At 56.7% G+C, this 26159-nt stretch overlaps 2 protein-coding genes and 1 long non-coding RNA gene across 41 annotated transcripts in view; 2 read left to right on the top strand and 1 right to left on the bottom strand.

The window, feature by feature from the left end:
* The window catches only part of ARHGEF11 (Rho guanine nucleotide exchange factor 11), a 117111-nt gene extending 105303 nt beyond the window's left edge, over window positions 1–11808 (top strand). For 9 of the 10 annotated variants that reach the window (XM_086393413.1, XM_086393412.1, XM_086393411.1 and 6 more), the window contains 15 exons: window positions 193–272; window positions 373–498; window positions 1059–1176; window positions 2052–2230; window positions 2774–2849; window positions 3164–3331; window positions 4038–4128; window positions 4902–5027; window positions 5470–5531; window positions 6426–6644; window positions 6994–7356; window positions 8475–8570; window positions 9482–9729; window positions 9912–10101; window positions 10670–11808. In XM_086393413.1, coding sequence (XP_086249539.1) covers window positions 193–272; window positions 373–498; window positions 1059–1176; window positions 2052–2230; window positions 2774–2849; window positions 3164–3331; window positions 4038–4128; window positions 4902–5027; window positions 5470–5531; window positions 6426–6644; window positions 6994–7356; window positions 8475–8570; window positions 9482–9729; window positions 9912–10101; window positions 10670–10725 — 2198 coding nt within the window. In that variant the 3' untranslated portion in view covers window positions 10726–11808. The remainder of the gene's footprint in view (window positions 1–192; window positions 273–372; window positions 499–1058; window positions 1177–2051; window positions 2231–2773; window positions 2850–3163; window positions 3332–4037; window positions 4129–4901; window positions 5028–5469; window positions 5532–6425; window positions 6645–6993; window positions 7357–8474; window positions 8571–9481; window positions 9730–9911; window positions 10102–10669) is intronic. The other variant, XM_086393410.1, reaches the window with a different exon arrangement.
* LRRC71 (leucine rich repeat containing 71) lies at window positions 11714–26042 on the bottom strand. Of its 30 annotated transcripts, none has more exons than XR_015161193.1 (16): window positions 25456–26027; window positions 21368–21517; window positions 20937–21062; window positions 20765–20840; window positions 20471–20548; window positions 18376–18461; window positions 17995–18154; window positions 17826–17909; window positions 17641–17730; window positions 16831–16977; window positions 16539–16632; window positions 16118–16206; window positions 14574–14615; window positions 14384–14498; window positions 13922–14043; window positions 11714–13687 (listed from the first exon to the last, which is right to left on the bottom strand). XR_015161193.1 is itself a non-coding variant. In XM_086393423.1 (16 exons), exons 1-16 carry the CDS (start codon window positions 25853–25855, stop codon window positions 13568–13570), a joined length of 1962 nt encoding a protein of 653 aa, XP_086249549.1. In that variant the 5' UTR covers window positions 25856–26042; the 3' UTR covers window positions 11714–13567. The 30 variants fall into 30 exon arrangements, 19 of the variants coding, with proteins under 19 accessions (XP_086249549.1, XP_086249555.1, XP_086249550.1 ...); XR_015161191.1 differs by having other exon boundaries at window positions 14384–14495; XM_086393423.1 differs by having other exon boundaries at window positions 18376–18444; window positions 25456–26042.
* LOC147376717 (uncharacterized) lies at window positions 21439–24803 on the top strand. The gene is made up of 2 exons (XR_015161197.1): window positions 21439–21893; window positions 24396–24803. It is a non-coding gene; the product is annotated as an uncharacterized LOC147376717 (long non-coding RNA).
* Window positions 26043–26159: the final 117 nt, after the last annotated feature.

Raw genomic sequence — 26159 nt, 5'->3', positions numbered from 1 at the left:
GCCCCTGCCTCTTCTCTTTGGTGGGAGAACCTGATGCCCAGCCTGAAGCCAGCATTCCAACTCCCCCATGTGTGAAGTGTCTCCCAGACCCTGCCCCCATGGCACGACCCTCAGAGACCTCTTTCCCCCATCACCAAGGGCCTGGCCACACAGCTCAACCCCAGGCGCTCTGTCTTCTCTCCTTGCCCCCAGATTCCTGGTGTGAAGCTATGAGGAAGCTCCGGGAGGAGGGCCCCATTATCAAAGAAGTCAGTGACCTCATGCTGGCTCGGGTATGGCTGCCCAGGCCCTGGGGAGGCCTTGGAGGAAGGGGGGGAGAGGTTCCAAGCAAGGGTGTGAGGTGGGCTGTATGGTGTCCATTCTCCCTGTCAGTTCGACGGCCCTGCCCGGGAGGAGCTCCAGGAGGTGGCCGCACAGTTCTGCTCCTATCAGTCCATCGCTCTGGAGCTGATCAAGACCAGGCAGCGCAAGGAGAGCCGGTTTCAGCTCTTCATGCAGGTACGCTTGGCCTGTACTTGTCACGGCTGAAACCAGCCAGTCCAGTCTTAGCTCAGTGAGGCCGAGGGGGAGAGTTTACCAGGTCAACCCACTATCTCCCAGACTGCCCCGCTGGCCCCCAGCTCCAGGTACCTTGGCCTCTTCTCTCTACCAGGGTTGGTGACCAGCAATTCTGCTCCATCCACACCCTCCCCAGGCCGCCTCTTCAGAAACACTGACATATACCCGCTCTCAATACAGAGACACCAGCCTTGCTATCAGATGGCCTTGCTCACCTACTAATGCCTGTATTTACTCAGATGGATCTCAATTTTTTTGCTTATAAAGTGGGAATAATCCTTGCTTTATGTGCCTTGACCGTATCCCTTTCTTGGGCTATTGTCTTTCTGCCCCCACCAGCTTTTTCCTAAATATCAAAGCAAGAAGCTGCCACCACCATTTCTGAGTGACTCTTCTGGAATTAGGACCTATTTAGCATCTGTCCCGTCCTGTGGGTCCTGAGCCCACAAGCCAGCTCCTAACCCGGGCTGCCATCTTCCTCTGTGCGTCCTTCCCTGTAGGAGGCCGAGAGCCACCCTCAGTGCCGGCGACTACAGCTTCGAGACCTCATCATCTCCGAGATGCAGCGGCTCACCAAATACCCGCTGCTGCTGGAGAACATCATCAAGCACACAGAGGGTAGGGCCCACGGACACCTGGCCTTGGGAGGCAGCAGCCCGTAGCCCACAGCCTGGTTCTGGCACAGACCTGCTTTGTGACCTTAGCAAGTCACTTGACCTCTCTGGTCTTGAGGGTCTTCATCCTTGTGTTCTTACGGTCAGTCTCAGAGAAGATAACCATTGTAATGCGCTTTAGCATTAAATAAGGTGCTCAGCACAGGAGGAGGTACAGGCTGCCACCAGCCTGTGTGGGGCCTCTGTACAGATGGGAGCAAAGCCTCTGATGATGTGGGGTTGGCACACAGGGCACCTTGGCTCCTCTAAGGGGCATGGTCCCGCACCAGAGGTTGTGACTGGATTTTAGTCCCATTCATACCCCCTGCTGGACGTCTCTGGGGGCGTTGCGATGCACAAAAGATACAGCCATGCATGGTGAGTTACTCCAGAGGAGTAGGGGACCAAGCTGAATTAGGGGGTCTAGCCCCAGGTCGTCACTGTCCCTGGGATCCCGAGCACCTTTCACCACCCTCAAGTTGGAGACATTGGCGTCAGCGTGGAGAAGTGGGAAGGACCGGCAACTCCCTGTTCTTAGAGGGAGGCACCATCGCTCCCTTGGTCCCCATCCGTGTCCCCACACCTGTAGAGCCAGTTGTAATCTAGGCAGGAATTCCCAAGAGCCATCACTGTCTGCAGAGCAGAGGTTTGACGCCTGTGCATCCTCAGAATATGTCGTCCTTATGTTTGAGGTCAAAGTTAGGCAGGGTGGCATATCTCCACCCATGCCAGTGATGTGTGACTAGCTGGCCCCGGTAGCCCACTAATGTGTGTCGGTAGCCAGCTCCTGGCAGGCTCATCTGGCAGGAGCTCTAAAAACCCTTGTTACCCCGTGGGCAGGCGGCACCTCCGAGCATGAGAAACTCTGCCGGGCCCGGGACCAGTGTCGGGAAATTCTCAAGTATGTGAACGAAGCAGTAAAGCAGACAGAGAACCGGCACCGTCTGGAAGGCTACCAGAAGCGCCTGGACACCACCTCTCTGGAGAGGGCCAGCAACCCCCTGGCAGCAGAGTTCAAGGTCAGAGCCCCACAGGCACACATACTTCTTGGGCCTCCTTAGGAGCAGCAGTCCACTCAGGACCTGGAGAGTACTCGGGGGAGGAGACCTGTGCCGGTTTGTAAAAGGACGTGTGATGAGACCCCTGGAATTACACAGCACCGGTTACTGTTGTCACCTTGTCCCTAGACAGACAAGGGCAAACACCCGGACTACAGAGGCTAGATGTGAGAACTCAGCCAGGGAGAGCAGGAGGTGGGAACAGACTCAAAGTAACAGTGAAGGCCATGTGGGAGGAAATAAAGCTGAAGGCACGGGCAGGACCCCCTTCGGAGGATCAACAGCATGTGGTAGGGAGTAGAGAGACCCCCGCCAGGGCCACCAGTGTATCCGCCAGCACAGCACGTGGCCTGTGACTTTGCAGTTGCCTTTTTACTTGTTTGCATCCCCCACAAGAGTGTGAGGGCAAGCGACTAGTTCTTGTTCACACCACTGATGCCCAGCACCTTAGCATAGAGTCCAGGTTTTCAGATGCTTGTTGAATGAATGGTGTCTCTTTAACAGAGTTTGGATCTTACAACCAGAAAGATGATCCATGAGGGGCCTCTGACCTGGAGGATCAGCAAGGATAAGACCCTGGGTAAGCTCAAGGGGCCTGGGGCCAAGAGGGAATCTAGGGCGCACCTGGACTCTTCCTCTCTGGATCATCAGCCCTGTACCTGGCGCTCTTAAGGGCGGTAAGGTAGCTGGGAGGCAGCTCCAAACACCACTGGGGTTGAGAGCTCAGGGCACCTGGAGCACAGCATGGGGAGGGAGGACCAAAAACCAAGCAGGTCACCACACTCCAGGGCTTCCCAGACTGAGGATGACCATCCAGGAGCCTCTGATATCCCAGGTGTTGGTGAGGGCTGAGCAGGCAGCAGGGAACCCCTCACCAGCACCACCCTCCTCCAGACCTCCACGTGCTGCTGCTGGAGGACCTCCTGGTGCTGCTGCAGAAACAGGACGAGAAGCTGCTGCTCAAGTGCCACAGCAAGACGGCCGTGGGCTCCTCGGACAGCAAGCAGACCTTCAGCCCCGTGCTCAAGCTCAACGCCGTGCTCGTCCGCTCGGTGGCCACAGGTACCCACGAGGAGACGGCCCCAGCTGGCCCAGGTCCCAGGCCATGCGCCCTGGTACTCACGTCCAGTGAGCGCTGGGTGATGAACTTACTGGCCTGCCTGTGTGACTTTCCTCTACCCTGACTCATCTAAGCAGGAAAATGTGGTTCAGTATGGGGTAGGATGGGGATGAAGGTGGACAGCCTGGTGCAGGCAGGATGGGATGTGAGCACGGAGGGTGGACTGAGGATGAGGAAGCAGAACTGGGCAGAGACGAGTAGGACACGCCTTCCTGCTGCAGGAGGGACAGGCAGAGTTCACACCCACAGTCCAGAGCCCAGCCCTATGCTCCGGGCACGTTAGTGAGAAGCGGAGCACGTACAGGAAGGGCTCTTGGGCTCGCTCTCCTCAGCTGTAGCCTGGGGAGTGATGCAATGCCTGTCTCTTGGGGGAGGTGGAAAGGGAGGACGGGTGTGATGTGGTTTTATAACCCTCAGCCCTCACTGTGAGGAAAGTGGGAGGCAAGGACTATGAAGGTGGCATTAGAGGAGCCAGAATGGCCTCCGTCCTTCTGTAAGTGGAACCCAATGACCTAGGTCCAACTAGCGCTGCATTCTCCACCTGGTGGAGGTCAGGGTTTCAAGACCACACTTTGTCACCTGACCCAGGCTGCAGTCATGCCTCTGCCACCCCCAGTACAGACCCTTCTGCTTCTCTCTTTCTCACAGATAAACGGGCCTTCTTCATCATCTGTACCTCTGAGTTGGGCCCACCCCAGATCTACGAGCTGGTGGCTTTGACATCATCAGACAAGAACACGTGAGGATTGCTGGGAAGCGGGGCAGTCCCGCGTAACTGCCATCCCCGTGGGACCAGGGCGGTGTGTGAGGACTTGGACAGTGAGACCAGGACTGGGCCCAGAGTGGTTAGAGGATGGGGCCTTGACGCAGAAGAGGGAGATAAGACAGACACAGAGAGGCTTTCGGGATCGCCATCCCTGAACCCGTGAGCGGCCTGTCCAAGGAAAGGCGCTACCAGCGGTCTTCCAGCCGTCCGCTGCTCCTCTCCTTTCTCTGGCCCCACTCCCTTCCCCTGGATTCTTCTTCTCTTTCTCCATCAAGTGTTTTAAATGCCAGCGTTCTTCAAAGGTGTTTGCCTCCAGAACTGTCATCTCCACCCCCCGGCATCCACCCGCCCATATTCCCGACAGTAACCAGCCTCAGTAGTAGCCTGTCTGACGTAGAGGCCAGAGACAGCTTGGGTCAGACAGTTTCTCGGGGCTTCCATCTGTGACTGCGGATAGCGCTGCCTCTTGGGAGTTACATTGAGAGAGAACAGATACTGAATGCAGAGCGCAGAGCCTAACAGAGGGTTGGTGTTCAGCATTTGGTAGCTGCGGGGTATATAAACCTGCCCCTGGCGGGGCAGCCAGTCAGAGCTGCACGGGCGCTGGGACACCCACTGAGCAGAGGGTCCTCAGGGCAGGCTCTGGCAGAGGGCCTCGCAGCTCTGACTCGGGGTTGGTGGGGGAGGCGCTGTGCTCCTCTGCCCTCTTGTCACCACCAGACCTCTCTTCTCCTGCCGAGCAACAGGTGGATGGAGCTCTTAGAAGAGGCTGTTCGGAACGCCACCAGGCTCCCCGGAGCTGCCCCAACACCTATCCACCCCCCGCCCCCAGGCCCCCAGGAGCCAGCCGACCAGAGCCCCCCACCCAGCAGGTGAGCAGCCCTCCAGGCCTGCTCACCATCCCCCCTCCAAGCCACTCGTGTGCTGCTTCTAAGCCCTTCGCCCCCTGGGCCGGGCAGCCTCAACTGCCGGGTGTTAGCAGGCAGGTGGAGTAAGGCACGCCTGCACCTCCACCTTCTGTCCCTGCTTGGCCTTCCCCCCATTGCCCTGCTCAGACTGTGCCTGAATTGTGGGGGTGAGGGGGCAGAATCAGGACCAAGAGAAGCTTGGCCAGCACCCACCCTCCTCTCCAGGTTGCTAACCAGACAGCAGGTCTGAAATCTAAGCCACTGCCTTCTTGGGCCTGCTCCTGCATTGCCCATGTGAACTCAGGAGGCCAGAGTGGAATTTCATGACGTGGACACCTCCCAGCTGGCAGAGAGCCAGAATTCCAGGCGGGCGGGCCTCTCTCACCTTGACTGTTTCTCCTCGCAGGGCAGGACCAGATGACTCCGAGGTGTTCCGTGGTGAAGCGGAGCCTGGGGCAGCCCCTGGAGGTAAGTCCCTGAGCTGTCTCTGTGGGGGCCCGACCCAGTTCACTCTCTGTAGGCACAGATAAGGAGGTGGCTGTGGGTGATAGAGAGCCATAAAGGGCCATAAGAACAGAGAAAAGCAGAATGAGGAAGGAGGTCTGGAAGAGGAAAGAACAGGCTCAAGTGAACAGAGATTCCCCCCTGAGGAGGAAGAGGGGGCAGTCGGGTAGAGTCTGGGGGCTCCTAGTGGAGAACGAGATGCTCTTAGAGGTGTGCTGGTACAGGAATCCTGAGGGTGGGGATGGGGAGTGGAGCTCAGAGGGCTGAAGATACAGTCACTAGGTCGACAGGGCACGACAGTCACTAGGCACGAGGGCCCCAGACAGAACTCTGGTTGAGTTTTTAATGTCAAGTAACTTACCGCCTCAAATTGAGAGAGAAATCCCCCGAGGAGCCTCCCTGGTTGGGGCTGTTTCCTGCTTCCTTCCGCTTGAACGCTTCTCCTGACGCCCACCCCACTTCAAGGCTTTGTGCAGATGGATTGTCAGCTTTGCACCAAGTTCCCTTCTTTGACCACTCAGTTTAATACCAGCATTCCTGATTTTCCATACCCCCGCGTATGGTTTTTTCTTTCCTATCGCACTTCTTAGCTAAGTCATGTAGTTAATTTACTTATTTTCTTTTTCTCTATGTTCGTCAATTAGAATTTAAGTTCCACGGGGCAGGGATCTCTGTTTTTTTTCTACTGATGTGTGCCAGGAGCCTGGGATGGTGCCTGGCCATGATTGAGGCTCAGTAAACATTGTGGAATGAATCAGCCAGTGTTCCCAGCCGCTTGAACCCGAAGCTGGACCTGGGATCAGCCCGTACATGCCCTCCCTCTTTCCCTGCTTTATACTGTCCTCCCATCCGAAACAGGCATGGGGTGCCAGCAGAGGGTCCAAGGGAAGCCCTTGGCGCTGCTGGCAGATGCTGAGCAGGAGGGCAGCGTGGAGGAAGAGGAACTGGGAGCGCTGCCTCACTCTTCTGCCTCACTGGACAGCAAGCACAGGGGAAGCAGGACGAGGGACCCCATCCTCCTGCCCCTCCCAGGCCCTCTGTTCATAGAAGGACTCGCCGACGCAGCCCTGGAGGACGGTGAGTGCCTCCTGGCCCTGGCTGTCAGCCCCCAGTGCCCCAGCGGCTTGGCCAGTGTCAACAGGCAGATACCCCACTCGGCCTGCTCAGAGCCTCTCCCTGAGTTGTGCTCAAGGAGAGAAGGATGCAGAGAGACCGTTGTTGTTCCTGTCCCCCTGCCCCACCGTTCAGCCCACCCCCCAGCTGGTTGGCCAGAGTCTCCCAGTTCCACCCTGTGACTGCAGAGGCAGTGTCACCAGGGAGGGTGGGAGAAGGGAGCAGCAGCCCCCCACCTCCTCTGCACCCACTCCCGCCATGGCCAGGTGTGCGGTCCTGTGTCCAGGAAGCCATCCCCCTGTTTCCCCTCCAGTGGAGAACCTGCGGCACCTGATCCTGTGGAGCCTGCTGCCCGGTCACCCCACGGACCCCCGAGCTGCTGGGGAGCCTGAGGACGACCTGACCCCTACACCCTCCTTCATCAGCATCACTTCGCACCCCTGGGACCCAGGCTCCCCAGGGCGAGCTCCTGCGGGGACTGAAGGGGACACTGCCCCACTCTTGGGGCCAGAGTGGAGCCAGCCTGGACAGGAGGACACGACTTTGCGTTCTCTGGAACAACTGCCCCCAAGGACCAGGAATTCTGGGATCTGGGAATCTTCTGAGCTAGACAAGAGTCCGGAGGAAGAAGCTTCAAGCACAGAGGGCACAGGAAGTTACAAGGTTGTAAGAAAAGGTAAAGTAAGTTGGTCCCCTGGGGGGCACATGGCCAGCTTTGCTAGGGGAGCACTGAGTCTTCCAGCTGGCTGCTTCCCCCTCCCCCCCGCCCCTGTCTGGAAGCCGTGTGTGCAGAGGTTTGTCCCGATCCTAGGGAAGGAGACCTGTTGACATCATGTAAAGGCTTAGGGGTCAGACAGCCGAGGTACAGGGTCCGAGCTCCATTACTTAATATCCCTGTGACCCTGGGAGAAATTCTAAAGCCCCTCTGGACTTCATTCTATGTTATGAGGATATCACTGTGGCACAAGTCAGCTGCCAGTAAGTTTCTGCTAGCATTGTTCACTGCTCGCAGTCCTAAGGAGAAGTGGGGCTCTTCTCAGGGTCTTCATCTCCAGAAAGACACAGGCAGAGGGCTGCAGCTGGTGGCTCTAGAGAGCATCAAGGAAGCACTTATGTGTGGGGCGGAGGCGGGGTGGGTCTGCAGGCAGAGCCAACAGGAGGGCTGCAGGATGGGCTGGGGAGCTGTGTGAGACTGGGGGCTCTGGTGAGTGAGCAGGGAGCTGGGCGGCCTGCAGGACGGGCTGGGGAGCCGTGTGAGACTGGGGGCTCTGGTGAGTGAGCAGGGAGCTGGGCGGCCCCAATTTTAATGCAGGAAAAACCAGGACGGGCTGGGACGGGGGTCAGGGCAGGTTTGGCCAAAGCCCAGACGACAGAGGGAAGAGGCAGCTGAGGAGAGGGCAGCCTGGTCTGAGGAGTGCCGCGGGGGGGAGAAGAGGGGCGGGGGCCGTCCACTCCAGTACCGGGGGTCTCCTTTCCTCCCCCAGTGCCCAGCTCTGCCTCCTTTTCCGGGAGCATTTCTCTCTCCACCTGCCCGAGGTCTGTGCTCTCTCCTGGGCTTCTGGGACCTGGCCTTCCTTCTCTCCCCTCTGGGGAGTTGGTGAATTGGTGGAGCAGCTCTCTGTAGCTCCGTGGGGTGTAATCACGTGTGATCTTGTGTTTACTTTGTTCTTCCCTTTTCCTTTTTCTTCACCCCGCCCCCCACCTGCCTCTTCTCTCTCCCTCTCCTTCCTGCTCTGTCTCCCTTCCCGTTCCTTCTCTCGGTCTCTGCTCTCCCTGGTGGTGGTGTTGGTGCAGCGGAGGTGGCGGGCAGCAAGGTGGTCCCTGCACTACCAGAGAGTGGCCAGGCAGGGCCTGAGCCACCCGAAGCGGAAGGCGGAGCAAAGGCTGCGGGTAACGAACCTCTCCTTGGAGCCAGAGGCAGGCAGGGCTGGAATGGGAGCCCTTGAGGGCAGAGCTGGGCTTCTGGGATTAGACCCCTGCCTGCAGTCACGTGGACACGCACCACCATACACACTCCCTCTGTCTGGAATCAGGGAGAGTAGGCCATGGGCCTAAATGTGGGGGGCCAGACCTGTGCCAGCCCCTCTCCAAGAGCTGCACAGGCCCCTTTCTGAGCCGCAGAGTGAAGCAGCTATGCTGAGTCACAGGAGGTGGGGGAGGTGAGCGCAGCGTCCTTAGCCTGACCCTCTGAGCCACCTCACCCCCGACACCAACCACCACACCAGTCAGGGTCACTGTGGGAAAGGGCTTGCGGGGCCTCCCAGGCTCCTGGACATTTACCTATGCTGACTGTCCTGTCAGGGACCCTCGGCATCCTCTAGCTGTCCTTAACCCTCTCTGATGAGGTATCTCAAAGATCACGAAGTAATTGGCCATTAGGGAGGGGGCTGTGTTGAAGTTCAGTAGAGCCTGAGATGGGACAGAAGAAGGAGGCGCCCACCCACCTCTTTCAGAAGCATCTAAAGCCAGCTCACCGCCCCCTTCACCCTTCCTTCAGGGAATGGGGGCCACTGCGGTTTCCCAGAAAAAACACGACCACCCTTCCCCTTCTCCCTTAACCTCCACCACTAGCTCCTTAGTCTCCCCCTGGTGTGGGCCCCACTGGGCAACATCACCATCTCGAAGGTTCTCAAGGCGAAGGGTTTTGGGAGACTGGTAGGCAGCTTGGGGCCAGCCTGCTCTGAGCTCATCTGCAGTGGCTTCCCTGGGCCTATGGGTCAGCCTGGGAGACACTGGGGGAGCAGAAGACAGCTTAGACTTCCTCTGTTTGCCTCCTAATCTCTTTGTCTTGCTGGGGACAGGGAACTGCTTTTACGTCAGCATGCCTGCAGGACCCCCTGACTCAAGTACTGACCCGTCAGGAGCACACACGAGCCCTTCCCAGCCTGACGGCCTCCCTGCCTGGCAGACAGAGCCTCAGCCCCCACTTCAGGGAGGCCATGGAGATCAAAAGCACCCCAGCCGCTCTCCCCCTAGTCTGGCCCTCAGGGATGTGGGCATGATCTTCCGCACCATCGAGCAGCTTACCCTTAAGCTCAACCGGCTCAAGGTAAGGGCTCAGGTCCCCAGAGGTGCAGTCCACCCCCCGAGACCCTTCACCCACAAGAGCTGTCTCCACAGGAGCCCTAGATCCTGGCCTGGGGCTCTGGCCTCAGCCCGCCCCACCACCCTTTAGCACAGCCTCTTCCCCAGAGGGGCTGCAGAGCAGATGTCCCTCTGCTACTCTTCCAGGACATGGAGCTGGCCCACAGAGAGCTGCTCAGGTCCCTCAGGAGCCAGTCATCTGGCGGCACCACACCTGTGGGCAGTTTCCACACGGAGGCAGCTAGATGGATAGAAAGCTCCCTCTCCCCTCCAGCCAAGGAGCCCCCGGCCTCTGATTCCACGGACAGCCGCGAACTGGGGCCCTGTCCTGAGGATGGTGAGTGAGGTCCTCTGGGGTTGGGGGTGGGTGAGTGCGTGGAGAAGGCCTTTGGCTCCTGAGGAAACATCACCACATGGCTATGAGAAGATGGGGGAGCTCTGAGAAGGGGTCTCATTTTTTTTTACCCCTCAAGTACAATTCATTCACTCATTTCCTCAGCTTCAGGAGGAGGAAGCTCCCCCAAAAGTGGGAACCTTAGAACTGAACCCTCTTTTCTCCTTGGGTTCTGGAGATAACCAACCAAGAGGAACCTAGTCTCACATCCGAAACCCATCCTTAATAAGTGCTTCAGAAGCAGATTGTGTGGGCTGGGGCCACGGCTGTGCTCCCACTCAGGCAGGCAGACCCATACCTACCCATGGGGGCCAACAAAACAGAAGTGGGGTTCAGCAGACAGCCCTTTCCAGGCCCCACAGGGAACTCTGAGGTTTCTGGTGGAGGAGAACGCCTGTCACGGGAGGATGGTGCTAAAGAGCTACTCACAGGCCTGAGGACTGCCCAGGAGAAGCATGGGGGAGGGCCATCTCTCAGGCCAGCTCCTCACCGTCATCCCCACTCCCCACAGGCCCCACTCCGCTGGAAGACAGCACAGCAGACACAGCTGCATCCCCAGGACCGTAGCTGTCGGAACCACTGAGTCCTCACATCCCCACTCCTCCGTTAGGGACTGGCCTGAGGCAGGCGCAGGGTGGGGAGACCCCAGACCTCCTCCCCACGGAAGAGGCGGCTGAGGAGAAGGCTCCAGCCGAGACCCCGGGGGAGATCCGCATGTTGCTTGGTCTGCTCAGATTGGAGTCAAGTGTCAGTGTCCTTTCCCCTCCCTTCAGGCCACCCCTTCAAGGCCTCCTGTCTCCTAAGCATGCAGACTGCATCTGAAAGGCCCCCCTTGTCCCCACGTACTTGTGCACGCCTGTATGTGTGGGTGCCCTCAGACGAGCCAGTGTGAGTGTAAGGAGGCAGCTCCGGTGTAAATGCACTTTCTTCCTCCCCTCCCTTCTCCACAGGACCCCCAGGCTGGGTGGGTGTCTCCACCTCTCCTCTCTTTGTCACTTTGGTTTCCTATAAATATGTATGTATTGTATGTGTATCTCTGCGATTGTAAATAACTTCACCCTTTTTTGTTTCTGATCCTGGAGCACTGGAGGCAGTTACAGAGGGGCTGCTAAGGGAACAGGAGGTTCACTTGGGTCTCCTAGTTAGCGGCCCAGCTCCAGGATCAGGACCCAGAGGTGGGGCCATCCCTGAGGCCCCCAGCTTCCAGCCTCCTGGCCCGGTGCTGAGCCCCTCCCTCCTTCCCAGGACTTCTCATCTTCAGGGGAACTTCTTACCCCACCTGTGTCCACCCTTCCCCACCCTCTCCCTGTAGAAAACCAGTGTATCAGGTACAGAGCTGAAAACTGGGCCCCAGGACGGGGGGTAGGGGGTTGAATGCTGGAGTCCCTAAACTAACCTAGGACCATCCCCAGGGGCTACCACAGCCTTGGCCCCCATTACCACACCCACTCCACCCCCCACTAATAGAATATACACACTGTGCTAGGTGTATATATACATATATATATATAAATATATATATATAATATATAAAATATAGATATGGAAATGACTGTTTTGCTGTTAAAATAATGTATACTCTTTTATTTTCTTCCTTTCATGGTTAAGTTTTTGTTTTTTTGTTTTTAAGAAAAGTTAAATATTCTTCAACTGTGGTGGTATGTGTGTGATTCTTGGAACCACTGTGATCAAAGATACTGTAGTTGTTCCCTCTGAGACTGGTTAGCATTGGATAGAAGGAACAGAACGCAGCCCCCAGACCCAGGCCTTGCCATATTCTCTCCCGAAGCTCCAGGGCGCACTTGCTGAACTTGAGTTGGGCAAACCAAGTGATACAGCCCCCATGGCTGAGACATGCAAAGACACTTATCTCAGTTTAAACACACACTCACACACGAGCAGTGGTCCCAGAGTCAAGAGCCCTCATGGGCTGCCCTCAGTGAGCTTTAGGACTTTAAAGGCAACGCACAGGGGAGGGTCATCTCAGAGGCCTGGCCAGATGCCTTCGGAGTCCTCTGGCAGGCTCTGACACCCTCCGGGAGCAGCTCGTCAGACATGGCCACATCCCCAGGACTGTAACCATTCAGACCTCCTCTCTTTGCTGTCATTGTTGAACTAAGGGACAGATCCTCTTTCCCCTCTGTTTTACCTCCTAAACCCAGCATAATGCTGAGTGCTGACCTTGGGAGCTCACAGTCTGGTTGGGCATCAGAATGAATACATGAGCCATTCTTGATAAAGTGTAGGGATGAGGACATGGGCTGTAAGGCTCCACTGAAGCTTTAGAAGGCCTCAGACGGGTAGCAGGAGAGGCTGGGGTGACGGGTCGTCACCAAGCACCTGCGATGTCCTCAGCATTGCAGATTCACAGAGCTGCTCCTGCACCCTGCTCCCTGCAGCAGCTCAGCGGCCAGCTGCCAAGAGGCCAAGCAGCAGTGCTGTGGCTGGAGGCAGAGAGGGGACTGTGGGGGCCACAGAGCCTCACAGAGGCACAGAGAGCAGATCTCTGTCGAGGCAACGGAAAGCAGAGTGGGGGTCGAGAGGATGTGACCGGGTTAGCCGTGCTCAGAGGTGAAGAAGGCACGCTTCTCAGGCAGCTCCCGGAAGAGTGAATGTCAGCTCCCCAGAAGCCAGCCCTGGGCTCTGGAGGCATGACCAGGCCATCTCAGTGGGTGCAGCGCTGAAGGGTGAAGAGTCAGGGCCCCACCTCTCCTGGGGGCCCCCGGCACCATCTGGGTGGCTCCGGTTTCAGGTCGCTGACGGCAGTAGGCAGCGTCATCACGGTTCACGTTTAGTGCTTTGCCTTTGCTACAAACATGATGAGGGATTCGGCACCCTCTCCAAACAAAGCGGCACACTAGCTCAGCATGTTTTCACAGGCTGAGCCCTTGCCTCTCCAAACCAGTCCAGAGGGGGACGGGGTCTGAGAAGGTGGAATGGTGGGGCCTGCGCTCCATGCTTTTGCCCCACCCACTCTTCCCCTCTGCTGTGCATGTTGGCTACTCTCCCAAGACTTTTCTTTCTGCCTCTTAAGTCCAGAGACACTGCAAACCCTGGCATATCACATGTCCTCTGGTGGGGGAGGAGGGGGTGACTGTAGGCTGGGCAAGCAAGAACTAGGTCCTGAGGAGGCGGGAGAGCAATGCCCCTGGCCGGCCACAACCAGAGGGGCTGAAATCACCCCCCAGCAGAACCATAAAGCGATTTGGCCATTTCTGGTCATATTAACACACTTTCAACAGGCATAAAGTCTAAATATTCTGAGTAGTTCTGGGACAGAGGTTTCAAGGAAAGAAGTACAGCAATAGATTTTGTTAATGATCTGAGCTTTCCCCAGGGAGGTCCAGCCCACATGTGGAAAGGAGGCACTTCCGTGGCCCAGAATCTTGGGAAAAGCAGGGGGCAGGGGCTAGGTGGAAGAAGCCACGGGCTCCTCCTCTTTGTGCCTGCATTTACTGATGGGGTCCCTTGGCAGCATCAGCTCCTGGATCATAGCGTACGTAGGACATTGTGGGGAGAAGCAGTTTTTCTGAAAGAAGAAAAGGCACGCCGATAGCTAACAAAAGCAATGAAGGTGAATCATCTGAGGAAAAGTCATTTCATAGGACAAGGTGGGTTGGGGGCTGGGGGGGCACAGAAAAAAAGGCAAAAAGGAGCCTGACTGCCGATCTCACAGCGAGAGCGAAGGCTATGTAGTGTTAAGAGGCCAGGGAAACTACAGGGCCTGCCTTGGAAACAGCAGGAGAGGTTGATGGGGACTCACCGCCAGGGACAGCCACAGCAGCCCCACGGGGCCCTTGGACGCGCTCTTGGATTTGGCGAATTGTGCCTGGTACTGCACCACTGTGAGGAAGGCCTCCAGCCCCACCTCTGTGATACGGTTTCCTGGAGAAAGGAGTAGACGAGGTGGCCTCGGGGCGCCAACCACCTCCTTGCCGACACCCTGCTAACCCCTTGCTCCTCCAGCTCACTCGCCCGGACTAACACCCGACCTGGTCCTTCACCCCAACTCTCCTTTTTGTCTCACTTCCCTCCGTCTTTCATCTTGCTCCTCTGCTCTCTAATTGCCTGACCCAGAGCCCGGACCCGCCCCTGCCCCAAAGCCCCATGCAAGAGGGCCTTCAGGTGACACCCAGCCGCTGGAGAGCCAGGTTCTGCCCCATGGAGTGCCATGGGGGCGACCTTGTGGCCGCCTGAGGAAAGCAGGGGGCACTGGCAAACGTACGGAGAAGATTGAGGTGCAAGAGGACCTTGTTCCCAGGCATGAAAACTTTGCCATCGCGGTGCTCCACAGGTTCCAGGAGAGGGTTGACCATCTCAGTAGCTTCCCCAACCAGCTGCTAAGGCAGAATACTAATTGCAGCAGAGGAGAGGGGAGCTGGTCAACAGGCCATTCATTCATTCATTCAACATACATGTTTTGAGGGCCGGTTATAGTCCAGGCTTTGTCCCGAGTGCTGGAGATACAAAGATAAATTAAGCCCATACCCTCAAGAAGCAGCTCTGTGCGGGGAAGCCAGAGAGTTGAGACTAATGCAGTCAGTTGGAGCTGACAGAGGGAAGCAGAACTAGGGGCGGGGCAGGGGGGCACAGGAGAGGGACAGCTAGCCAGGCTTGGGAGTAAGTCTATCCTGCAGGAGATGGCCTGGGAGCTGGCGTCTTGGTAGTGTGTGGTCCTTATCAGATGAAGAGGGGAAAGTGCCAACAGGTGCAGAGGTGTGAAGTAGTGTTGGCATTCAAGTTCACTATTTTCTAACAGGGAGATCAATGAGGACAAGGGACTGCAGGGAGAGGACACTGAAGGCAGGATGAGAGGAAAATGCAATCATCCCGGGGAGAAACAGCAGCCTGGATCAAGGCTGAGGCAGGGGCTGAAAACCGGCACAGAGAGGCCACCCTTGCCGGCTTTCTCCACCTGACTTTCCCCTTTTGTAAGATCTTCTCTTGGATCCTAGAGAAGACTCCTAAAAGGGGAGGGGCCGGTCCCTGCCTAGGGTGGGGAGGTCTTGGAACACAGGCATACCTCGGAGATGTGGGTTCGGTTCCAATAAAGTGGCTTCCCAGTGCATATAAAAGTTATGTTTATATTACAGTCTAAATGTGCATTAGTCTAAAAAAAGGAAGGTATAATACCTTAATTTTAAAATACTCTTGCTAAAAAAAAAATGCTAACCATCGTCTGAGCCTTCAGAGAATCAAGGTAGTAATATCAAAGATCACTGATGACCATAACAACTGTAATAGTAATGAAAAACCCTGAAATACTGCGAGAAGTAGTATCAAAAGGTAGCCCAGAGACACAAAGTGAGCAAGGGCTGTTGGGGGTAAAAAAAAGTCACCAGAAGACTTGCTTAATGCAGGGTTGCCACAAGTCTTCAATAATCTGAGTCGCAGTGAAGCAAAGCACAATAGCCTGATGTATGACTGCGTGGGTGCACGTAGCCCTCGAGCAGCTGACTCCACTGTGGGGGCGGGTGCTACGGAGTCAGCAGTCCAGGAAGGTTTTCAAAACAAGGGACCAGTTGGTCCACGTTGAAAGAGAAAAGGGAGGCTGCAAGGGCAAAGGGGAGAGGGTCTAAAGTTGCTGTGCACAGCGTGAGGGCAGTGCCACGATCAGGAAAACACCCTGCCCCCCGGAGAGCTGCTGGCAGGGCCAAAGGGCTCTGTCCCCTCTGCAACTGTGCGAGCAACTGTGAGTGTGCTGGAGACTAACAGATGGCATTTGGGGAGCAGACTGAGTGGAGGCAAGGATCAAAAATGGGGCTCCTAATAGAAGGCGAGGGGCACTGAGCTCTGTTACCCCTGCAAGCCCAGGCTGGGATGGGAAGCAGGCCGGACCGAGGGCACATGCCAGGTGAAGTGGCTGCTGCCACAGGACAGGACTGGAGACTCCATCCCAGGAGGGGCTGGGGGCCTGGACCCCAGGGACGTGCTCCCCACCCCACTTCTCCCAGCCTACCTCAGACTCCATGAGGATGCTGCGCTTCTCTTTGCTCCCAGTCTTGGCCCCCTTTCCCTTGCTTAGTTTCTGCTCAGGGATGGTTACCTCTGGAGTAGGAAGAGGAGCCAGAATGCACAGGGCAGACCTCTGACACCACCCAGCTTCCCCAGAGAAAGGCTGGGGCAAGGAAGGGGTCTCCTCACACTGTGGGTTTGGGTGCAGCAGAAAGAGAGCTGGAGGGGGGCTCCAGCCAGGCAGGGCGGAGGATTCCTCCTCTGAGAGCGGAGCCACAGGGGTCCAGCCCAGGGAAACGCTGTGGAGTGCAGTTTGTGGGCTGTTTGGGGTTTCCAACAACATCCCCAAGACTAGCTCAGGGCAGGCTCCTCATCCTGCCTGGGGCTGCTCTGTCCACGCCCTGCCGGCGGGTGCCAGCACTTACTCCCCTTGCCTGCCTTTGCGGAGTCTTCTTTCTTAGGGGTTCCTTGTGTAGGTGACTGCCCAGGCCCTGACTTCTCCTCTTTCTTCACCACTTCCTGTGGAGGATGTAAGAAGAGATGAGAGTCCTGCCTCCCTGGGGGATGGGAAGCAGCTGTGGGAAGCGGTCGGCACTAGGACCCTGGGGCTGAGATGGACTTCAAAGGCCTTCCAGCCTCCACCCATCTCCTTTATCAAGGAAGCTTCCTCCCCTATTCCTCCAGCGCCCGAGGCTCTGCTGCCCCCAGCATACCTACCCCCGACTTCTCCTTTTTCTTGCCCAGACCCTTGGGTGTCTTCACTGTCTGCGTCTTGTCCTTCTCCACCAATGCAAAACTGCTGACCCCCATCAGCTGATTCTTGTCACGCTCTGTTTTGGAGTCCCCGTGCCGAGAGGTGGAAGGCTGTGCTCACAAATGGGATGGAAGAGGAAGAAGCTAGTGCCTCTTCCCTTGTGCCTGGGTGGCAGTCAGGCTGGCAGCACCCCCATCCCAATCTCCCTGCCTAAATGCTAACATAATGTGTTTGGGACTCTTACGGGGCATTTTGGGAACAAATAGCAGAGGGATCCAGAGATGAGCTTGGGGGTGGGGGTGGGAGGGTGGGGAAGGTAGGAAAGGCATTCCGACTCATACTGAGGGGATAAAACTGTAGCTAACATATTTTAAACTAAATGCCAGGCACTTTTCCAAGTGCATTAGCTGAATTAACTCATTTAATCCTCTCAACAATCCTATGAGGTAGACACAGTTATCCCCATTTTACAGATGAGGAAACTGAGGCCCGAGAGGTTCAGTCACACGCCCAAGGTCCCAAGCTGTTTTGTGGATGAGCCAGATTCCAAGTCCCTGCGGTCTATAAATCTAGTCCTTTCTCTTAACCAACACACTCTGCCGTCAGCGGAGTGGCTCTGCGGTTAGAAACCAAACTTTTGTTAGATGTGTGCTGAGGTCGGAGAGAAAAACGGTCACAACACAGGGAGAGAAGACGGGTTAGGACACGTCCAGCCGTCTGAAAGCGGCCGACCTGGGAAGCGGTTCAGCTCTCCGGCTCCGGGGGCTCCTCACCGATCGCGAGCGCTCCTGCGAACCTTTCTCCAGCAGGAGGCGCCGGCGCTCCACCACCTCGATATGTGTCAGCTCGAAGGGGCGCAGGACCTGGGGCGGGGTGGCACCTGGCCATCAGCCGTCCGGGGAGCCGGGACTGGGAGCGGGGGAGTCTCTCCCCGGCCCCGCCCATCCGGCACACCCACCTCAGCCAGCTTCAGGGCGCCCTTGTCCTGGATGCGGTTGTGGGCCAGGGACAGCCAGAGCAAGGAGCGATTGAGCCGGAGGCCCTGCGGGGGCGGGAAGGGGCAGTGAGCCAGCCGGCTGGCGCCGGGCGCCACAGCTCGCGTGGGACCCTGCCCGCTGCGCACGCACATCCGCGATGTAGCCCGCGCCCTCGTCCCCGATGTGGTTGAAGCCCAGGTTGAGCGAGACCAGGGTCCGGTTGCAGCTGTGCAGCGTAGACAGAGCCTGACCCAAGAGCTGCGCCCCGTGGTCGTCGATGTTGTTGTTCCGCAGAGACAAATGCGCGATCCTGGGCAACGGGAGGCAGAACTCGGGTCACGGGAAACCTGGGATCCTGGGCGGTTCGGTAACCTCGGAAAACTCGGGGGCATGAGGAGGGCCATTCGGGTCTGAGGGTGGAGGAACTGAGGGTCCTTGGGGAGGTGCTAGAGGGACAAGGCAGGGTGGGAACTAAGGATGACGGAATGGGGGACGAGCCCAAAGAAAGGGGGTGAGGGGAAGGAGTCTCACGTGCTGTCTGCTGCCATGAGCTTGTGGTAGGACTGCTCCGGCAGTGGGTTCCCCTCCAGAGACACCTTCCTGAGGGTGGGGGAGATCTGAGACCCAAGAGGCACCACTGAGGCCAGGTGAGGGGAGGGGGCAAAGAGGGAGGGTGGGGCTCTGGCAAGCAGCTTGGGAACATGCCCCACCCCCAACTCCCTGACACAGGAAATTATCTGTGACCCTTCTCCAGACTAGAAATCCAGAAGTGTGCCATATGAAGGGGTTGCTCTCCAGAGTTAGTGACGGGAGCCTCTCAGATGACCCCAGTGATCCCCACTTCTTGGTATCCATGCCCCAGTGTAATCCTCTCCCCTTGAGTGTGGCTGACCTAGTGACTCACTTCTAATGAATAAGAGATGAGAGGTCACTTTCAAGTTTAGGTTACAAAAAGGCTGTGGTTTCCAACTGGGGTGCTCTCTGGTACCAGCTGCCGGGTGGTGAGAGCACCCAGATGACCTAAGGAAAGGCTCACAAGTGGAGGCACTGCAGCCAATCAGCTGCCATGTAAGTGAGCTTGGCTGCCGATGCTCCACCACCACCACCCGCATCCCCCAAAACGACGGCAACCCCAGCCAACAGCAATACTGCAACCCCACCGAGACCCTGAGCCAAAGCCGCCAGCTAACCCACACCTGGATTTAACTCAGAAACTGTGAGGTAATAAACGTTTGTTGTTTTAAGCCACTATAATTTGCGGTAACTTGTTACACTGCAACCCAGGACGTGACCCCTCCACAGGGCAGTGGCTTCTCCAACAGTACTGACAGGTTGGAGGTCTTTTTCCAAGTCACAGCAAACATGGAACTAATGGCTATAACCATCTCTGTTAAAAAATTTCTCCCATGGAAAAAAAAATTCTTTCATGATATCTGCCCAACATTTCAGCCTAGCTCATCTAGCATCTGAACCTGACTGCATTTATTTTTTATTATTTTATTATGTTGATCTGACTTATTTTTACATATTAAGATGAATTCAATAGTTTTTTTTTTTTTTCTCTTCTGCTGGCTAAATTGTTTCTAATTACCCTGATAGAATGAACAAAGAGCTCCAGCTAAAGGAGACAAAAGCCCTGCCCTCAAGAAGCATCCCTTTCATCTAAGGAAGACAAGTGGGGAGGCCAGTGATGGTGGGAGGGTCTGTAAAGCAGAAGTCAAGGGTGCTGCTGCTGCTGCTGCTAAGTCGCTTCAGTCGTGTCCGACTCTGTGTGACCCCATAGACGGCAGCCCACCAGGCTCCCCCATCCCTGGGATTCTTCAGGCAAGAACACTGGAGTGGGTTGCCATTTCCTTCTCCAATGCATGAAAGTGAAAAGTGAAAGTGAAGTTGCTCAGTCGTGACCGACTCTTAGCGACCCCATGGGGCTCCTCTGTCCAAGGGATGTTCCAGGCAAGAGTACTGGAGTGGGTTGCCATTGCCTTCTCCCAAGGGTGCGAGGGGAGCCTCAATAAAGAGCAGCCAAATCAGCTGTGTTCTTTCTACAACAACCACGCCTGTAGTCATTACTTCACACTTTGCCCTGACTCCCTCCTTTACAGGAATGCCCCTTCCGGTTCCCTACCTGGCCTCTTCCTATTCCTCCTTCAAGGTTCAACTTAGTACCTCCTCCTCCAGGCAGCCTTCCATGTCTCCCATAAAACATCCACCACTACAGTCCCCACATTGCCCTGCAGTATTCATTGCTATGACCTTTTCCCTCCCTCCCAGGACTGCTAGTTCCTGTAGGAGAAGAACCAGCCCCTGGTTCAGCGTCAGAGCCCAGGCAGTGAGGAACCAGGGAGAGACTGGATGGTGGCAGGACTGATGAACAGGAGATGAAATAAGGCCCCAAAGGTAGGCTTTTTAGGTGCTGGTGTAGACAGAAAAGGGGACCCTACTGCTTGTCAGATGGGAACTTCAGAAGCCCCACAGACACTAGCAGCACCCTCTTTCCACAGGGATGCCAGCCCAGGCCACAGGAGCTGGAACTTGTCCCCCTTGTTCCCAAACTGCTCCCTTCGGACCACCCAGCCAGCCCGTCTACCCAGGTCTCCTCCCGGCTTGCCTGTTCCCCTCTGCTGACCTGAGCGTGGATGAGCAGAGAGGCAGGAGGGCGATGAAGGTAGTCAGGGTCTTATCAGTCAGCCCCACTTTCCACAAGCTGGAAACGGTGGGAAGCACAGAATCGCAGCTGGAGCATCACCTCCTTCCCATTTGCCCTCCCCAGCCACAGCCTTCCTCATTCCCCTCTTCCCTCAACTCCCCAGGGTCTTCCATGCCCCTTCCGTTCTTTCTCCCAGGCCGCTAGGAGCCTGCCGTCCCCACTGGCCTCCTGCCCCTCCCGCAGCCTCGGTCCCCTACCCCCATGTCCCCTCACTTGATGGCCTGCAGCTGGCTGAGGGAGGGCAGACACTTCGAGAAGATACCCAGGATCCGCTCCTCAACCTTCCAACCTGCGGAAGGGAGAGAAGGAAGGCACCTCGGGCCGGAGGGGTACGGTGGGGTGGGGGACGGGGGGTGGGAGGGGCAGTGCGCGGAGGAGGCCTCACCGCGAATGTAGATTTCCTTCACCGACTTGTCCTCGGGCTCCAGCTCCACCTGGATGGTGGGCCGGAAGAACACGTATTTGCTCTCCAGGCTGTTGAGGCTGCAGGACCCCGACAACCGCTGATCATCTGGAAGGCAGGGAGGGGTGCGAGAAGCCGGAGAAGGAGGGAGAGGGCACAGTCACCGCCCCGGGCCCCACGATCCGGCCAACGTACGGGTGCCAGAGAGGCCGGGACAGCCCCCACGGAGAGACAGGAGAGCCCCCGCAACAAACCCCCCACACCCGCCTCCCCACCCCCCCCCTTGAAATCCACCCCCCTTATTCACACGCACAATGCCCTGCGTACCCTCCGTTCCGCCCGCCGTGAGATGGGAGGCTGGGGATCGACGCAGCGGCCCTGGCAGACACCCTGGCGGCTCCGCTGTCACTCACCTACTGTGGGCTTTTCCGACGTAGAGGCCGAGGGGGCGAAGGTCGGCTGCGGGCGGGGTCGGGTGACCACTTTAGGGAAGTCCGTGTAGCCCCACCGCGTGCAGAGCTCAGCGAAATCTACCTCGAGGATGCCAGTGCACTGGTACTCTTCTGCAGGGGCGGGGACGAGAGTGGGCGGGGAAGGGCCGGGCCGCACGGAGCTCGCCGGCTGGAGCACAAGGTCGCCACCAGAGGGCAGCAGAGACCAGAGGACGCCGCACCCAGCCCTGCGTCCCCTCCGGCCTGGGATCCGGGCCCAGCGCTGCGTTCCCACGCTCGCCTGCGCGGGGCTTCTGGCCTCGGGGCGGCCCGGAGCCCCTCCGTAGAGGCAGACATCCTTACGGCCATTTTTAGCATGTAAGATGCGTTGTAGAGACCGATACTGAAAACACTTGACAAGAAACAGGGGGAAATCAAGACCTGGAAGAAAGGACTAACGGGCTTGGAATGTCAACAAGGCGGGTGCCTCGGCTCCTCCACCCACCCCGTGAGTCAAGGCCGCTTCCACTCCGGCTGTCCGCTCCCTGGGGTTGGGGGGAGGGGACCTCTGCCTCCCGAGCCCAGCCACCTCCCCTGTTCCTTCCTTGCGGGGACTGCCCAGGGTCACACTAAGAAAGAAGGCCAGGCCTGATGTGAGAAAAGGAAGGAACCCACAAGGACCTCTCCAACTCCCCACCCCACTCCCCCATCCCTACTCCCCCAACCTGACAGGTAGACTGAGGCCAAGCAGGGCGGTAGGCTTTATTTATTTAAGAAATATGGATAGAGCCCGTACTCCTGTCCCACACTGTTCTAAGTGCTTTGGAAATCTTAACTCATTCAGGAGTTGTAGTAATTCAGGCAGATGCCCAGCACTTCCCATCCTGAGGAGTCTGCAGGCCTGAGGTGTCTGAGTACCCAAAGATGCCTGCTCTTCCCTGCTCCTACATGGGCCTCCCAGCAAGAAGTGGTTCCTTGAGATGGGTAGGGGTGTCCCAGCAAAGGGGACACTCTGGAGGCAGAGGGTGGACTCCATGCCGGCCCTCTCTTTCAAGTGCTGGGCAGCCTGGAGACCCCGCAGCAGCATCACCCAGGCCACAGGCTGCAGCGGCTGTGCCCAGAGAAGAGAATTCCTGCAGCTAACAGCGGGGATGCTGCCCGCAGGGTGTGGGCCACTGGGAGATTGTGTGCTCAGTACGGGGAGGGCAAACGAGAGGAGGCACTGGGAAGTGAGGGGGAGCCCCTTGTACAGCTGGCTCCTGCCTGGGGCCTGCTTTCCCAAGCTCTTCTCTCTGCTGGGAGAACCCCTCCATCCTTCCTTGCTTCACTCACACCATCTTCTCTAAACAGAGATTCTCAAACTTTAACAGCTGTCTGTAAGAATCATCAGGAAAGCCTGTTAAGAATTTCCTGAGCCCCATCCCTCCTGGATTCTGATCCCATAGTCTAAGCAGAGTCCATGAATTTGCATTTCCAACAAGCTCACTGTGCATGTCCAACTCTTTGTGACCCCATGGACTGTAGCCCGCCAGGCTCCCCTGTCCATGCGGATTCTCCAGGCAAGAGTACTGGAGTGGGTTGTCATGCCCTCCTTCAGGGGATCTTCCTGACCCAGGGGTTGAACCCACATCTTCTGTGTCTCCTGCATTGGCAGGTGGATTTTTTACCCACTGAGCCACCTGGGAAGCCATAACAAGTTCACAGATGGCGCCAAAGATGGGCCAAGGAGGGCACCCGAGAACCCCGTTCTAGAACAGCACGCCCCCAGTGATGGAAATATTCCACATCTGGGCTTCAGCTAGCACCCACTCAGTGGGCAGCACAGCCCTGAAAGGGCCTTGCTCCTACTTTGCTCCCCTCTCACACTCCCTCCTCACGCTCACTGTGAGCTCACCTCACCTCACAGCTTCTTGAAAGGAAGCCTCCAGATGGGGTTTTCTCTAAATCTGTAAACCTTGTTGCATCTGCCTTCACTCTGCCCTGTGTGAACCCGGCCCCAGCGCCCCTGCTAAAGCTTCTGTGACCATGCAGCCGGCCGTGTCCTGTTATCACTCCCTTTCTGTCTGACTTCTCTGGCTCCTCTGTCAGCTCCTCTTCCTCTAAGATCCCTGAGGCTGGGTTCTGAGCCCATTCCTGTCTCTGGCTCCACTCCCTCCCTCCCCAGGGGAATCTGTTTTATTCCCAGGGTTTAAATGCACCCAAACAGCGGCTCCCAATTCACATCTCCAGACCTGACATCATCTCACTGCACCAGACCCTTCCATCCAGCTGCTCAGCCAACACCAACCCTTGGAAATCTCTCACAGGCTCTTCCTTCGTGCATGCCTGTCTCCATGGATGGCCCTTTAACCCATCCCACAACCAGTACAGAAACATGGAATCGTTCTTGCTACCTCCCTCACTTCCCCTCCCCCCACCATCCACTACTTCACCAACTCTTTTTCTACCATGGAAGTATTTTTCCAAGAAGCCTAACCCAGCTCCCCATTACCTTCCCCCAGCTACAACTGTCTGTCACCTGGGCTATTAAAATGCCTCGTAGAGGGAGAGGCTGGGATGATTTGGGAGAATGGCATTGAAACATGTATAATATCATATAAGAAACGAATTGCCAGTCCATGTTCGATGCATGATACAGGATGCTTGGGGCAGGTGCACTGGGATGACCCAGAGGGATGGTTCGGGGAGGGAGGTGGGAGGGGGGTTCAGGATGGGGAACATATGTACACCCGTGACGGATTCATGTTGATGTATGGCAAAACCAATACAATATTGTAAAGTAATTAGCCTCCAATTAAAATAAATAAATTAAAAAAAATTTTTTTTAATAATAAAATGCCTCATAACTCATCTCCCTGCCCCCATTCTCTCCCTCTGCTACTCCATTTCCCACACAGCAGCCAGAGTGGGGTGTGTGTGTGGGAGTGTATGAGTGTGGGTGTGTGTGTGGGTGTGATGTAGCTGGGTTCATATCTATAGAAGATTCTAAACTGTCTTGTTTTTCTTCTAGAAAATGCTCTTTCTCCAGCTCCTATAGCTCCCCTCCCACAGCCACCAGCACTGACAAAGAGATGGCACCTGACCAAGGTCTGATATCAGAGTGTTTTCTCCAAGTTGTTTTTCTGTGAGTCCAGAGATCGCAAGTTCCTGTCTGTCTTCAATGCAAAGCTGGTGGTTTGAATCAAGAAGGCTTCCAATCAATTCCCCTTTGTGGATAATTAGTTTGGGTTGGGGTTCTATCAGTTGCAACATAAAAAGCCACACTCATATGCATACTTTTCCAATGATGTTCGTTTCCTAGAGAATGTAAATTCCATTCCAGCTGGACTGTGTCCATCTCATTCTGTCTCTGTCGGACCTGGCTACAGAGCAGACATCAAAGAAGTAATTGTTGGAATAAATGTCTATAAAACTCAAAGTCACTCTTGGCAGTGCCCGTGCATCTTCCCATCACTCCCTGGACCCTCTTCTCTCATACAAATTGGCACATCTTATTGTATTTGTCAGCATCCCAAACCAGTGTGGGTTCTTTAAGATCAAGTTCAATACAAATATCTGCCAAGCTGGGTTGCAGGAACTGTGCTGGGACTGAAACTGTGATTCATATCCCAGGATGGAGCAGGGCACTTGAAATGGGTGTGGAATGTATGTTTGTTGAGTGAACAAGTGAATTTGCAGTTTATAAAAATACTCTCACCATCACCTCCATTGTGCCTCCTCACAATAGTCAGGGCAGGACTTCACAGTACAGAGAAGAAACAAGCCTAATAACACGTGAACACCCAATAGTGTGACCACTTACAACACTCTTACCACGTGCCAGGAGCTATTTACATTCACATACGGAACTTCCGCCGGTGGAGTCCTCTTCCACACAGCACTCCTTAGCACTAGAAATTCTATTATTATTTGCTAGTATTTGGTAGCATATTATTACTACCTCGCCCGCTAGTGCCTGACTCAACGACGACGCCCCATCCAGTCTGGCTAATCTGAGGGACGAGTGGCTGGTGGGAGTGCGTGGAGCCGAAGCCTAGAGGCCTAACCCCCTAACGCCGTCACCAACGTACCAGGGTTTTTGGGCTCCTCCTCGCCCACCGGCGGCAGGACGGTCGCCGGCTTCTCCTTGGCCCCGCGATCCCCCTTCTTGGTCACTGCACCCGATGATTTCTGGATCCCAGGACGCGGGGCCCTGGGTGACGTCGCGGGTGGTGCGCTTGCCTCCCCTGACATGCCTCTGCCGTCCGCAGCGACTCTGGGGACCCTCACGGGGGCGAGGAGGCAGGACCAGACTCTGTAGGGCTTGCCCTGGAGGTGGCTGAATCGAGGGTCTCTACTTTCGCCTGCACCAGCTGGACCCGCCTGCGGTGGCGTCGCCTCCGCGTCCCTCTCCACGACAACCGCGCGAGGTGGGCCGGTCCGTGGGCAAAGGGCAACCGCGGAGCGCACGCGAGGCCTAGGGGGCACCATAGAGTCACTAGTAGGAGGCGGTGCCCGGAGGGCGGAGCCACGGAGGAGGACCCCCGGGAAGGGCGGAGTCAGGGCAGAGTGAGCCCGACTGGGCGGCAGGGGGTCACAGGAGCAGAGGAGCCCGGGAGGGCCGCACCCTGGGGACCCAGTGCGAAAGGAGAAGAACCTGGGCGGGGCTGTGGAGGAGGGAGACGAGTGGATCCCGGACTGGACCCGACCGGACCAAAGGAGGGGGCGGGGCTAGGGCGAGATCAGGGCGGAGAGGTGGGGCTGGGGGGTCGGGCTAGGAGCCTTCCAAAGTCAT

Source organism: Bos grunniens, chromosome 3, assembly GCF_055505025.1.
Source record: "Bos grunniens cultivar Pamir isolate PY7600 chromosome 3, Bosgru_T2T1.0, whole genome shotgun sequence".
In the NCBI taxonomy this organism is placed as follows: domain Eukaryota; kingdom Metazoa; phylum Chordata; class Mammalia; order Artiodactyla; family Bovidae; genus Bos; species Bos grunniens.
Note: the sequence above shows the minus strand (reverse complement) of the source record. Positions and strands in the feature narration are given on the sequence as shown.